General features: G+C 39.2%; 1 protein-coding gene across 1 annotated transcript; it reads left to right on the plus strand.

The window, feature by feature from the left end:
* Nucleotides 1-563: 563 nt before the first annotated feature.
* Nucleotides 564-8,379, plus strand: LOC130174328 (chemokine-like protein TAFA-2). Its single transcript, XM_056384047.1, has 5 exons — nt 564-1,011; nt 2,026-2,145; nt 3,652-3,807; nt 4,041-4,165; nt 5,942-8,379. Exons 1-5 carry the CDS (start codon nt 987-989, stop codon nt 5,951-5,953), a joined length of 438 nt encoding a protein of 145 aa, XP_056240022.1. The 5' UTR covers nt 564-986; the 3' UTR covers nt 5,954-8,379.
* Nucleotides 8,380-16,200: the final 7,821 nt, after the last annotated feature.

The raw sequence follows: 16,200 nt of genomic DNA on the forward strand, positions 1-16,200 counted from the left end.
TCTTTAAGATAACAGTAACAAATAGATATTTTGTTAAGCGAAATTATAACTGAATGTTCAATCAATCCCAAAGAAGTAGTCCCAGCATTTTAAGAAATAGTGAGTTAGATGAGAAGATTATCCAGCAGCTGGTGAACTTACTTTTCCCCTGACTCTGCTTTAAAATGTTTCACTGGGCAATTATTTGTTTTAATATTTTACATTGCAAGTTTTTGTTGAAGCCTTATTAATTTGAGTTTTTACAGTTCAGGGTGACACAATAAAGTATAATAATAATAATAATAAATCCTACATCTCACATTCACTCCTTTCCAAACTGTAAGAATAAATGAATATTTCACATTGATATGAACCCAGACTAGCTGCAGAATGCTATCTTGTATTGATTTTTTTTTTAAAAACTAACCCTAACCCCAAACTCATAGAAAACTAAAAACTAAATCAAGTATTTCGTGACAACTAATCAAACAAGGGGGCTTGTCCTCTTTCAGAAGCAGTGTATCCTCTCTTTCCACTGTGTGACAGGACACGTCTCTCTCTAAGCTTCTTAGGCCGCTAATGAAAGTGGCCGCATATTGTCCCGGAGACAGATGGTTTCTGTCTTGATTAAGTTTTAATTTTCCGACGGGAAAAGCTCACAGCAGTTTTGCTCCTCGGAGTGATCCCACTGTGTTCACAGACCAACACATCTCTAACATCACATCCTGCCTGAGAGCTACAGTAACTTCAGGAAGAAGAACTGATGTGTGAAACTGCAGGTTTTCGCTGAGCTGACGTGTTGACTGTCATCTCCTTCAGCTGGGGCGTCATTAGGTGATTGCTTTTTTTCTTTTCTTTTCTTCTCGCTTTTACTCTGAATTGAGGTAGAAAATTTCAAACTGGAGGATCACACATAGGTGTCAAACTTTTGCATCCTTGCTGAGGCGTTCGTCAGATGGTATGCATGATGTAAACACAGACACCGATGGCGCCAGCAGGGGATTATCATGTACATCAATAACCCCAGCAGAGGTAAGAAGCTGAATAAACAATCCAAATATGAATTTCAGTCACTGACCACAGTCTGACTTCAACGCTGGCTTACTTTACTGTTGAGCAAAAATCAATATATCCTATATTTTGATGTCATCTTTTCTCTATTAAATGTTCTAATTGAATGTTCAAATGTGTAAGACTCACTTTTATTGATGGTGACAATATTGTACAACACAGTAAACAGTAGTAGCATGTACTGGTGTACTAGTGTTTTGGCACGAATATGACAAACAAAAGTTATGTTCATGGACATATAGCTATTGGTCGAGGATTGATGCATTTATCATTGAATGCAAATGTGGAATATGTGTAGAACTTTATTAGTTTATAAAACCAATTAATTCATTAGTCGATTGACAGAAAAATACCAAACATTTGCTGGTTCCACTTTCTTAAATGTAGGGGCTTGCTGCCTTTTCTAAGTTTTGGACTCAAAACAGGCAATTTGAAGGAATTGGGCTCCTGGATTATTGATATTTTATTGACTTCATGATTCATTGAGAAAATAATCTGGAAATGAATCAATTATGAAAGTAAGTGTTAGTTTATAACCTGTACATCACCTCAAACTAATGAATTAAGCGTTTACTTTATGTAATCTTTGTCCTGCATTCATTTCTGCTGTACTTTGACATAAAAGTCCACGTCCCAGTTTTTCTGTGACTCACGTGGAATGCAAGTTGTTTTGGAGGGAGAGTTTAGATGTTTATAGCTGAAGGATAATATGAGTCAGAAAAGAGTGCAAGGACCCACTCTCATCTGCCTCCAAAGTTGCCACTGATCAGGCTTTTATTTGCTTTGGCTTAGCTTTGTGATGTGAGTGTCATAATAGAGCAAAGAGATGCACAGTCTAATGAACAACATATCAGTACTCAGGAATTCTCAGGAGGATTTAATAATGCATATTATTTTGCCTTAAGGTCACACGCTTTAGGGGAAACTATTGGCCTGATTGGGTTAAAGTGTGTGTAAAGCTCTTTTTCTGTGCAGGCAAGATGGAACTGAACACATCGGCTCGGCCATTACACTGGGGTCTCCTGATTTTCTGTATAGTAAGCCTCTGCAGCCAGCTAGTGTCCACTGGCAACCAAAGCTCCCGAGGACAGACAGGTAGGTGTCAGACCCAACCAGACCAGTCACACACCCCCTGAGGGACTCATTATGGCTCCTGGTCAACGGCCTGGTCGCCTGGTACAGAGTTCAGTACAAGCAACAACAACCTTAGACTCAATCTGCCTCTTACTAGAAACAGAAGTGAATATGGAGGAAATATGTATATTGAGATTCTCTAAAAAGGATTTGATAGGCTCAGTCTAATCCTTTCTACACCATGCTGCTGTAATGTACATGACACACTGAACATTTAACCTCTGCAGTATTACATGGAGGGATAGGGGTGTTTCAGTACATTTCAGTACAGTGGTGGTGGAAGAAGAATTAAGATTCTTTACTTACATCAAAGTACCAATACAACAATGAAGAAGTACTCCATTACAAAGAAAAAGTTCAGAAGTACCATCAGCAAAACTGACTGAAAGTATCTTAAGTAAACGTGTTAGACTAATAATATTATAAAGATTTATTTTTGTTAGATTGTTATTACTGATGCACCAATGCATTAGCAGCATTTTAACTACTTTATAAACCTTTGGATAATTTAAGCCACTGGTTCCCAACCTTGGGGGTGGGGTCCCTGCAAAGGGTCACAATATGGCGTGGAAGAAGAAAAAAGAAAAATGTATAAGCATATCCAATGTTATTTTTCTGTTAAACCGTAATCTGAAAAGTAATGTATCGCTTTCAAATAAATGCAGTGAAGTAAAAGTACAATGTATTTAGTTACTTTTCATTAGTGCCAAAGCAGCAACCTCACATGGATAACTCCAATATGAAACCTGATATTTGTCTACATTTTTTAAAATAATAACATATTTAATTTCTTGGCCTTTGCCTTGATTATTGTCTGATTTTAAACTACACTTTAATTATGAATTAACCTTCCACTCCTGCAGGTATCATTGGCTGTGCAACCAGACAACTCAGTTCTTAATTAGCAATAAGCATGCATGGGTTTGTCTCTTTTTGTTTTTTACTTCTGCTCTGTTGCCCCCCCGTCAATTAGAAGTAACAGCATGAATCACCGGCGGGGTTTTAATCAGAAGCAACGTTCAAGTTCTTTTATTTGCTTTTCTGTGAAATGATGCAGAAGATATTTCTGTTTATGCTGTTTATTCTGATCAGTTCTGTTCATACAAAATCTGGAACCTGAACTTAGATATCTGAACATGCTGATGATTGCTGCTAATATGATTTGATATTTGTCTGACTTCACTGTGACACGAGTGCTGATGCTTTTTATCCACTTGGTGGTGCTCTAGCTTTAGAAACATCCAAATTAGGTCTGAAGTACACTTACACTTGCTTACATGGTCATATGAATGAGCGTAACAAAAGGATTGGTGTATTCATTTAAATATTACATCTAATAAAATCTGGAAATCATTGCAATCTGACCACAGCCATCTGTAAAGGCTGAAATCATCCAGGCTGCATCCACTTACATGCAAAACTCAGTATGAAAAATTGACATCTTTCCCTCCAAATTTTCTTACTCAGGGTCATCCCAGGAGAGGACAGGGACTTGTGAAGTGGTTGCTGCTCATCGTTGCTGCAATAAGAACAAGATTGAAGAACGCTCTCAAACAGTCAAGTGCTCCTGCTTCCCAGGACAGGTGGCGGGGACAACAAGGGCTTTGCCCTCTTGTGTTGAAGGTAATATTACCGGCCCCCTCTTCTACCTCTCTTAACCAGAACTATTCTGACATGACATGAATATATTATTTGTCAAAGTAGAGTCAGGTTAGTCAGTTTCACCACAGTCCACTGATACTGAGGCTGTTAAGGACCAGAGTGTATGACATCTGATCGAGATGTTTTTTTCCAAACAACTCATCTTTTGAAGTCTTTCCATCTAAAAAGTGACCTTCTGCTCCATTGTGCGCCAGCCTCCATTGTGCGTCAGAAGTGGTGGTGTAAAATGGAGCCCTGTCTGGAGGGGGAGGAGTGCCGAGTTCTCCCTGACCTTACTGGCTGGTCATGCATCTCTGGGAACAAAGTAAAGACAACAAAGGTGAGGTGAAGGCCTGCGTTAGTCTGAGTCACAGTGGCACCAACACTATACAAAAGACATAACACAAAATGGCTTTAGTTTAAGACACAGTATTTATAGATTCTTACATACAGTCAGACAATAAATCTCCTCCTATTTATTGCCTTACTGGCCGACAGACTTGTGAATTCTCATCATAAAGCTTTATTTTAGTAAGCTCTGCTTTGATGCTGAAAGATTTCCACAATCAGCCATAATAATCTCTGCTTCCATTGGCCATATCAACTGTCTTGCTCTCCACCAGGCACAGTGGGCTCAGAAAACCCTAATTCTATAATCTGGTGAATGATGGGGCCAAGAGGACAAACATGAAATAAGCTGTAAACTAACGCTGAAAACTAAAACCCATGTAATTAAATCTGACGGCCAAAGGAACCCCCCACCCCCCCAATGCATTTAGAAATGTGCTTTTCTGATGAGTTGTGTTTTCGTTGAACTGTTTTACATGTATGATTCCTGGGGGAAACATTTTACGGTGAGACAGAGGCAAGTGAGTGAGCACTGGCTATTCAGTCGTCATGTGGCCTATCAGATTATACAAGTGAACAACTGAATAAAAAAAGACAGAGAATACACTTGACCTTTTCACTTAGTTTTATTTTAGTGTTGCTATGTCCGTCAAGCCCTCTGTTCTTGCACGGCACATATATAGTTCATAATGATAGGGAGGAGAGGCAGGTTTCCTTTCTTGGTAAGTTTTTGAAACAATTGATCTTCAATTTCACACAGAGGCAAACAAAAGCAGTCAGACAACCACGGATGTTGTTGACTGAAATTAAAATTGTTACTAACAAATTTGATCAGATGTAGCTAGTTTTTACCATAAGCTAATGACAATGCTAAAACCTCATGAGTTGCTTAAGTTTTAAATGCTCTCAGGTGACTCTTTGTAAAATGAGAATCCTGTAAAGGCGTTCTTAAATATACAGTAGATGAAATAATGCTACAGAAAGGCTACATGACAGGACATGACCATCCATGTAGAACATTGAAATCAAGGAGCAGCATTGTTTGGCTACTGCAGGATAGAGCTACAGTTACAAATATTAGTTATAAATAAAAATGTAACTAAAATGTTTTTATATCATAATTTATATGGTTTGGATGTTCATGATAAAAAACTACACAATATATACAATACAATATTTATAATATAACACAAGTTTGGCTGGAGCAGATCAGCTAACTTACTCTAAACTCTGGTATACTAGCATCCTGGCTAGCACAGGGTGAATGTTCCAGTCCTGAACACGTTTTTCTAATTTAACTTGAAACCAGACATTTTTTTCCTATTACTACTGTAGGTAGTATTCTATTTAGCTACACATGCTAACAATCACATATTACATTGAAGCACAGTTTATTCCACATTTACATTTGTGTCCTTAGTTTTACTGAGTCTAAAGAAAGGGTAACCCTCCTTCTAGAGCTCCATGCACACCATTTTGGCAGTGTGGAGAAATCAAAGAAATCCACAGCTTGGTAGGTGTGCCTGGTTTACTGTAGATACATTTGCTAAGCTATGATTGGACTTTTTTTTAGGTGTTCCTGGTTCTGGAAGTAGAAGTGCCATAAATGTTTTCATAAATGATAAGAATACAGTAACAAATAAAATACAATAAAATTTTATCGAAACCCTCAGCTTTATCTTGTATAAAATATGCTGAAATAATTGTGATGGAAATGAACAAAACGTGAGTTGTGTAATTTTTTTCCTTTATATGTTGTTGTTTGTAGGTGGCGCGGTAGCAAGACAGAAGCTCCATCTAATTAGTACAAGCCCGTCCCGGACTGCAGCAGTCACCTCATCTAACACCGGACTCCGAGGACAGTGAACACCCCATCAGATAGAGCGAAGAACAATATAGATTTAATTAGATATCTCCTGGCTGAGTTTTAAACTGCAGGAACTCATTATTAATTTCCTTTGGCTTGAACACAATTTTAGTTGGGGTTAATCCCATGGAGTGGACAATCTATTTGCAATTGACTTAAGATAAAATGATGCAGCACCTTTTTCCCAGCCTGAACAGACAAGCGACTGCAAAAGTCTGTACCATTGTTTCAGTGCTTGATATGCAGGGCACATTGTGATGCACTCAATCAAAGTTTGGATGGGCCTGCTGGCAGACACTTAAAAAGAGATTTTGTGGATTTTCATGAGGCAGAATGTGAATCCAGTCAGTGGCTTGTGACACTCTCTGCCGATCAAAGCACAGGACCACAAATACTGAGAAATTTATGATTATGTAGCATTTGTAGACAATGCTGTCCCACAGACGTACTCTGAGTTTTGTAAAGAGGTCAGATCCCTTTGGAATAGTCCTTACCACAAAGAAGCACTCTCAAAAACACATGCACACGAATGAACGAACGCACACACGCATGCACATGCATGCACTCACACGCACGCACGCACACACACACACACACACACATACATACGCACCCACACACACACACAGAGGCTGCTTTTCGACTCCACTGGTTGGACAGGCCACCACCTGCAACGCTGTGATGGCATGCACACAAGCATGAAGCCCTGATGCAAAACAAAGACTGTTTGAAATGCTAATCATGGGGAGAAAGGGGAGAGAGAAGAGAAGAGGAGCTTCTTCACTGCTGAGAGTATTTACATCATGCTTTTGTTTGTCTCTCTAAACTGAGTACTCCTGTGGAGGGGACTCCGCTTATAGTAATGATGGGAAATATTGGAGTTTCTCTGCCTTGAAGCAAATTGTAGCTACTAACAGAACAGAATGTTTACCATTATTACCACTTCATCAGTTGTCCTCTTTACATGAATAATATTCTCCCTCATCCCTGATTGCCTCTCTTTTATCGCTTGAGTTCAGCCAAACATTTTGCTTTTTACCTTTGTAATGAAGAAACATTTTATAATAACAGGAATACAGCAACTGCAAATCATCCCATCTGAAGCATCAGATTTGTATGAATGCCACACGCTGTGCTGGATGAAAGCAGCTGAATTCTAAACAGTTTGCACAGCGTTTACCTAACGCAATTATGCATTATGATCGTTTTTGTTGTGAGAAGATTCCTCACTGAGCTGTCATGCAGTCCAAGGCAATTTACGCATGGGCTTGCTTTGTAAACATTCAAGTTACAATTATTATTTAATGTTTGGAGTGTTGTGAATGTTGTCAAAATGGTAAAAAAGAAATCATGTTATTCTAATATTCATTTCATGATACTCAGTTGTGCCAGATATTTTAGAAAACCACTCACTTAAATCTGATGTCATCCAGAGTAATATACCCTAAGTGACTTTTCGTAGGTTCACTGAAAGCTTATTACACAACTAATTGTTCTTGTAAATGCGGTGATTGTGTTCAGGAGCTTCGTAAACACCCGTGTCTCGATTATATCTGTGTGCCGTATCGTAGCCACTTCTATAAAACCATCAGGAGCGGGATGCAGCTGACAACAGTATTATAAAAGAAAAGAAGAATGGTGCTTCAACATTAATGTTTACAAAAGACCTTGGGTGTTTTAAAATGCAATACATCTATGTAGAGGACGGACACAACAATAGAAACTCTCTACTATATTATGCAATCCACTCCAGCAATGCCACCAGCTACTTTATGGCATCAAAATGAAATTACCTTAGATTTAAGATTATACCCTTCTGACATAATTCATGTTATTACACTGTGCAGGTGGTCATGTGATTTTGTACAACCTGTATAGAGGAAAGCTTCTTATAAAATTGTTCAGTATTTATTGTAAGAAGATTCAGACCAGACGAATAGACTTAACCAGACCAGATGAATAGACTCAAAAATGTAACTCCACCTTTTAGCTGTTTATAAGTTTTCAAGCAAAAATACTAACCAATCTCTGTTCTTGATCTCTGATTCCCTTCTTTCCTTTGTCTTATGTCATCATTAACTCAGTATGTTTTCATTTTGGTGAGTTGGTCGGACAAAAATATCCAAACTGAAGACATCACCTCGGGCTTGATGGGAATCTATCACAGTTTTCTGGCAACCTATACACCAAAAGATTAATCAAAAAAATAATGGGTAAATAAATCAATAATGACAATAATGATTGCAGTTACAGCCCTAAAGTTTTTCATGGTTTTTTCATGGTTTTTGTTTTTGTTCAGCTTCTCTTTAATGCAGGCACACTGTTGATGATGCCTGCCAACTCTGCGAATAAAGAAACATACATTTAAGTCTATTCTTGAACTCTTCAGGCAAATGGATTGTGACTGGTAAAGATGCTTTGCAGCGACTGAATTAACTTCTTAGACTCTTGAAATTGAAGTTTACATAGAGTTACATACAAGTTAAGCTCAGGAGCTGGTTGAGCTTCTGTAGAAGTCCAACTGTAGTCTTTTCCTATATTCTGGCTCATTGAACCATTCCCCATCTTATATTTATGTATGCATATATTGCACAGAAATGCAAAGCTCATTGAAGTTAAAGGTCCCAAGATTCCCCCGACTGTTCTTAAAATCTGAGTAGACCTGGACAAGAAAGCTTTGGAAGGATCAGGAACCCGTGGAGCTACACTCTCTCACTGAAGAAAATGTAGCAAAGAAGCTGCAAAAAAGGATGAATCCGGGGGGAATTTAACTGAATAAGTCGATGTGTGACTTCCATATTATTACCATCCTCACACTCTCTTCTGTGTTTACTTCTTCACAAACATATCGAGATTTAAATGCTTTATTCACAATATATTTTTTACTGGCGTGTATTGTCGGTAATACTTTCCACCTTTATGGCCATATTTTGTGAAATAAGAGGTTTTGTTTTTTTTTTACTTTCAATGACAACTAAGTGTTTGGAATACAAGTTTGAAATAAGGCAAATTCTTTTACACCACAGTGGGGTTTATTCCGACAGTGACAGCATGCATCCACAAATTTATGCCTATATTCCTAAAATACCAGCAGAATTCACGGCTTTCTTATTCTGATTCATTTTCAAAGGAGCTGGTGTGACATTTATTAGGTGAGATGTGTCTTAAATAAACTTTATGATTCATACACACTCATGCAGACTCTTACAAAAGTTTAAGAAACCTGTGCAGGGCTCCTTGATTACCTTTTTATCTGTAAACTAACCTTAAAGCCAGTCAAGAGGGCTTTAGCTCTGCGCTTTTGTACAAACTGAGCAGAAACCCTCTGAGCACCTGTCATAATATATGGCTTTAAAAACGAAAATCACATCGCAAATTCAAAATGAAAGCAGCCAAAATAAGGTAATTAAGGTAGGAGTTATAGGATCCTCACTCCTTAGCTGCACACAAGAAAAAATACCTTACAGCTGAGGCAAAAAAAAAAATACAGCGAATCACCAACAGATGAACAGATGATTAAATAAATTCTTCATTTTCTCCTTATCGTCCACAAATGAGACAGAAATAAACTCAATTGAGAGACATTATTTAACGGGAATGAACAATTCTTCAGACGTGACTCTCATAATTCAAACCTGACTCATAAATTACATATTTCTGGCAACTTGTTTGATATCGGTTTCCAGTTGATATGTGGCAAGAAACCTTCACTCTCTTGAGTCTCTCTATTGATGACAGTAGTTCATGTTCACTAATAGAAAACAATCTGTCTTGGGGCACATGAAAAACATAATGGAAACACTGTTCTATTCCCCTTTAACAACTTTTTCCTCATCTAGAGTTGACACTTGTAATAAAAAATGTAAACACTATTCCCCTTGTCTTGTGTGTGTGTGTGTGTGTGTGTGTGTGTGTGTGTCTGAACTAAATTAGCCTTCTTTTACTGCAGGCAACTATAGTGTATAGGTGACGTGGAGCGATAGACTGAATGTAGTTTGGCCATGGCTGAGAGGTTTCATCTATTTGCTTTGTCATTATGCAAACATACTATCTGGAATAGAGATTCCATTTTTGCTTAATTAAAACAGAGGGCTGAACAATTACACTAATGAACAAACATTAATTGGACAATATTAATGCTATCAGCTGTGTGTGATGTATTCATATGCATTCATGCCTCATGGCTACGTGTTACAGTAATGAAACAGAGAGTGTTTTGCACCTGTACACGGACGAGAGAAATGTTAATCCTGATGCACTGAGAATCACTCTGTATGTACTGGATGTGTAAATTTTATATGTTATTATTTAAAAAGTTCTTTTTATTTCTGACACAAGGTGAAAAAAGGCTTTTGTAATCTCACTTTATCTTTGCTTTCCTCAGCCGGGTAATAATCAGGTTTCATTTCAGTGGTTGCTGTGTAGATTATTTCAGTCTTTTTTTCTCTTCAAACATACACTGTATATCTTTAGAATAGAATATCCTGAGAAAGGAAGTCATTCTATTTTCGTTCCATAAAATAATGCCAGAAGATGAAACCAAATGGCTGGTGAAGACTGAAGGTTTTGTTATCTGGATCGGGAAAGCGAAAACAAAATAACTCTGTCTTCACACATCTAAAAATCAATCAAGTAAAACTTATTATTATAAGAATAGTTTAACACTTTGGGAAATAAAATTATGTAGCCCGGTGTAAAAGTAGCTAAGGGATTAAAACATGTCAGTTCCTAATAAAGTTAGATGACAATAATTTTGTAAAGCAATTAAACTCAGAATAATTTAGTTCAATAAAAGGGAAAATTGTTACCGGAGAGGTTAAGATAAAGTAGTCATAAGCAAAATATGATGTAAATAGTTAAACAAGTAGTTAAATTAAAAATTCTAAACAATATGGGCAGCAAACCTTGGTAAACTAAAAAAAAACAAACAAAAAAAACATACTGTGTCTTTAGTTTCAGTTACTCTGATTGGTTTTCGCAGGTATCAGTCTGTGTCACCTGTGGTAATTGGTCAGAGGTGTGGAAGAGGGCGGGGTTAAAACAAAACGGAACTACAGAGAGAAGACACGAGGGTAGAAATACTGACAAATCGCTAGGTAAAAACAGCTGGTTAAAGTGTTTGTAAACAGAAGAAACACAGTAGACAGCCGTGGTTTTGCTTAATCACAGTAACATGTTGTACGAGTGTGTCTGTGCTCAGCTGAAGGCCGCGTGCCGCTGGACCAGAGGACGCCATTGCTAACGGGGCAGGACTCTCGTAGTGTGTCGGTGTATAGCACCTAAAGTTCACTAGTTGTCAGGTCCGAGGACACCATTGCTGATCGGACAATAAACTTTGAGTGTGGCTGAGCAACTACAGTCTACAAGCACAGAGGAAGTCACTGTTGATCGGAAAAAGCGGCTGGTGTTCATCCTGAGGAGGGATCACCGCTGCCATCTAGCTTCTCTCATCGGAGCTGGACCTGTTCCTCAAGGACTGCCGCAAAAACTGTGAGTTGAACTTTCTGTGTGTTGCACTGATGAGGATCACACGGGCCTGCAATGTTTTTTGTTTGGTGTGTGTAAGTGTGTGTGTGGGCCCACTGATGTTAATCATGGAGGAATAGTGCAGAAGGGGTGAGGTCTAAGTTATTTGCCACAGACAAGACATTTAAGTTTGTATTTAGATATCTTGGTATATATGTCAATATTGTTTTTTAGTTAGTTAGTTTTTAATTAGTCTTAATGTGGGTTTTGATTTGTATGGGTTGAACTGTATGGGCTAATTTTGTTTATATACTAAAAATACTGACAGTAAACATCTGTTCCTTTTCATTCTAAAGAGTTGTTTGGGATCAGTTATTTAAAATATAGACAAACCGAAGTGAATATATGTACTGCTAATTTCGACAGGTTAAGTAATCATTAGTAGAGCATTAATCGGTTCAGTCAAAACAGGTAAACCTTTGTGGTAGCTACCTTAAGAAATTGAACCCAAACATCCCATCATTCCAGCCTAACGTGAGTAAAGCCACTTGAGCATGGTATAGAGTTTAGGGGTGCTACAGCTAAATTGTTTTTACACTTCAGTTTTTGCATGGGTTAAGCAGTGGAGATATTGAGTAGTGAGCTTTAGGGATGCTGGTAGGTGGATTTTGTTACTTGTGGTTAGAGCTGTTTCCACTTGTTCCTAGTGTTTATGCAAAGCTAAGCTAACCATCTGTTGACTCTAACTTCATACTCAACACAGAGGCATCAAAGTGTTATTGATCTCCTCATCTAAACTCTCAACAAGAAAGTGAAAAAAGTGCATTTCCCAAAATGTCAAGCTATTCTTTAAAGGTTAGAACTAAATTGGGGCAAAGACTCTTCCCTTTGCAGAAGTGTTTAGGGACAAACAAGAACAAAGGTGTAAATGTGTGACGAGAACCCTGTCCTCTGAACCTTTGAAGTATGATGTGCCTGCACAGAAAGCTGTTTGGCGTAGGCCGTGCGTTTGTGTCTTCAACCTTCATATTAGGAAAGCCTAATTTCCTAAACTATTTTTAAAGTGTCTTGTATGGGTAATTGTGATTTACTGTCAGTCTCCATTAAAGTCAAGCATAAGGGTGAGGCCTGAGTGGTGAGGAAGAAAATAACCTACAGCAAGACACCACAGTCTGGGAGATGGATTGGACACGAGTCGGTCGCTGCTCATTTCGCTTCTTCTGCCTCAACAGATGACACTCGCATTATGTCATTGTCTGCTACGAAACAAACAAACAAATAAGAATCTCAGACAGATAGTGTCATGGTCATAAACACGACAGTATCCCATCTGAAACAAATGTTTGAGGACAGGCATCTTACTCATTTCGATGTTACCATTAGAAGTCATTTCAGTCCCCTTAACAGATACAAACCTTTTTATTTTCAAGGCTGAGAAACAAAACTACCAGCTTGGTCAGAGTTGTTAGTATTCATTAGCAGCACAATTTAAACTCATTTTCAGGTTTTTCAGAGGCAAGAGTTTCAGTCTGCAGTTCAAATATAAATAATAAGAGCACACAGCTGCTCTTACTCAACCTGGAGGCACTTTCACGTCATGGTAAGTCTGTTCAACCTCTCCACAAATCTGAACTATTATACCAAACCTATTTCTGCATACCTGTAGTTATTGTGTACTATATGCTGTGTTATTCACAATAGCCCGATAAAAGGCAGGGGGAGCTCATCTTTAATTCAAGGCAGGCTTGCTCACACAGAGATAAATCCTCTTCCCACTTATAAAGGAGGAAAAAAGCCTCCAAGTATTTATCTCTCTATTCAGCAATTATTTAGCCTACCTGTATCCTCTGCAATTTCAGAGAAGGCTTCAATTTTGTATTTCCGTTATGCATTTAGCTGATGCTTTTACCCAGAGCGACTGATCCTCTTCCACAATGCCAGTGTTCCAACCCACAACATATGGCCGGCACACACTTGTCACGTTCATTCCCAAACAATCACGTCAGGTTCGCAGCAGGTTACACCCCATTCAAATCACCACACCCGGAAACTAAACAGTCTGTTGTGTTTTGTCGTCATGATGCAGTGTGATTTGATTAGAAAACAATTTTTAGCCCTATGATTTAATTTACACTCTCACATTTGCCAGCAGAAATGTCTGTAAGAAACATCCCTGCAAAAAAACACAGCATGTCAGCGGAGTGCCTCAGCATCGGACTGACATAACTTGATATAAGCCGGTGCAACAGACACTGTGCCGGTGTCATTGTAAATCTGTCTGTGTTTGCTTTGTGTGATCAAGCTGTTATTCCTTTGTGAGGACCTAACGGCATGAAAGGCCTGGTGTTCTCTGCATGAATCATTTAGATGAAAGCCTGAGGAGGAGGAGGAAAGGAGCATGAGGCACCTGATGTCACCTTTAATTAGAATCCAGTTTGGTCTGTGTTACCTTGACTTTGAAATCCCAGAATCCTGCAGGGGCAGTGGAGACAGTTCTCAGTTACAGGATGTGATTAGATTAAGTAATCTTACCGATTGTGATGCTTGATGCCTCAGAAAACAACAGCAAAGAGTTAATAACTTTTACCTTGTTCAGTGTGCAAGTGTACTTCATGCACACTGTGTATGTTCAGACCTAGAAGTGTCTATCTGTATCTGGTACAGATCTAGCGCTCGCAGCAGCCGTGCAGTTACAGTATATACCGCTAATAAAAAGACAACTTGAGCGCTGGTCTTCTCCCAAGCAGATAATTATTTTTGTGTGGGGATTATATCTTGAAAGGAGTTATTTCACACTTAACACCTTATCATCACATCTCCTTGCTTTAAGTTGTCTTTAAGTTGCACCTTGATATTCATGGAGACAGAGCAGCAACTTCCAAGTGCAAGAGACTGGAGCATGACTAGACTGTCTGAGTGTTTTGAATGAAATGTGTCTTCAGAACAAACCCACGGGAGCCTCAATTCCCAGGACGTCCCTGGTGCGTCATAAAAAGAAGTCAGGGCACATCACCATCACTTGTGTCTTATTTTTCACTGTTCTACAGCTTGATGTGAGACATCAGAGCCTACAGCAGCAGCCCAGAGAGCCACTCCAAAGACTGTCAGAAAATGGGATGCTGCTTGCTTCCATCTTGCACACATTATGCTCATTTAACGATCCCATGTTGGACAGGAAACATTATTTCAAATGCTAGTTCAAATTGTGGTAGCCTGAAGCAAATAAACCAAGACCTAAACAGTGTTTTCATGTATTCATACAGACATGCAGAGCAGACGCTGCTGCCTCGGACAAACAATTTGTAATTTCAGCACAATGGATGATGGAAACTGTGCTGTAATTTGACATCTGTGTTTATGCTGCATGATCCATAATGCAGATGGAGCTAAAAGACATGCACAAGGGCAGAAACACAGCAGAAACACTGAATACAAACCATTCAGATGCCTGTTAATTCACTATTGACTGCTAATTCAGGCGCAGCTGGATTTACAGTACAAAAGTCTTTTTTTCTCATTGAAGCTAAGCATGGCTGTTTCTCCTCATTAAAGTTCTTAATTGAGTCATGCTCTGTATGATAATGAATGGTTGTTAGTATGAGTCAGGTAGCAACTATTTGAGTTGACTATAGTTGCTATTCAAATAAGCTTAGCATGTGTTTTGCCCCACTTCTGGGCTACTTTCTGTTCCACTCACTTTTGTTCCATCTCTGTAAAAAGATGAAATTTATAATGGCTTTGGGATTTAGTTTAGTTTTCAACATTATTAGCTGTTACGTTTTGAGACCTTAGAGAGGAGGGTCAACAACCACCTCAAGAGATGGCTGGGGCTGCCAAGGGCTGTCCCCACTGCAGCTTCCCTTCAAATTCATGGTTGGAAGAGCCAGAGAAGTGCTACAGTACAAGGACTCAAGTGATCCAAAGGTGCATAAAGCAGGGCTCAAAGTGAAGACTGACAGGAGGTGGAGGGCAGTGGAAGCTACTCAGGAAGGAGAGGTAACGCTGCATCACAAGAGGATGGTCAGAGTGGTCGCACAAGGTCGAGCTGGGCTAGGATCCTTTCCAACTCCCCAGCATGAACAGAGGGAAGGAAACGCACCCCCTTGTTCAGAAACAGGTGAGAACAACAGTGGAGAAGACGTGATCTGCAAATGTTCGCAAAGCAGAGTGGTCAGCATGGCCACTGTCCTCCAAGCTATGGAAGCACATCCTCAGCTGTTTCACAACAGGCATTAACAGGTCTTGAAGACCTTTGCTGAAGCCATCAGAGAAGAAGTTTAGAGTGCAAAGTTGTCCTGACCCTCCAAGCAGACCATTGCCTTTGTCAGAGCTGAGGCGCAGCCTGCAGGCATCCAGACCCCAGCAAGAGACTGACAGCTGAAGCAGAAGTTCTCCAGCCATATATTGCAGCCACCGCCCTGCAACCATGCGTATTTGTGTCAGAGTCCACCAAGCAAGCTGTTCTTCTGGAGCTGTCAGTCCCATGGGAAGATCGCTTGGAAGAGGCTTTGAAAGAAAGTGTCCGCAGATGATTCCAGGAACATCACAGAAGATGTGTTCGGAGGTATCAGTAGTACACAGATGCAAGTTGGAATGTATGTAATGTATAAGAAAACTAAAGACGTGGTAGAATCAGGAACATACAGTTCACAGCATGGACAAACATTATATAGAGTTATTTAGTAGCAGCAGCA

Source organism: Seriola aureovittata, chromosome 9 (genome assembly GCF_021018895.1).
Source record: "Seriola aureovittata isolate HTS-2021-v1 ecotype China chromosome 9, ASM2101889v1, whole genome shotgun sequence".
Taxonomy (NCBI): Eukaryota; Metazoa; Chordata; class Actinopteri; order Carangiformes; family Carangidae; genus Seriola; species Seriola aureovittata.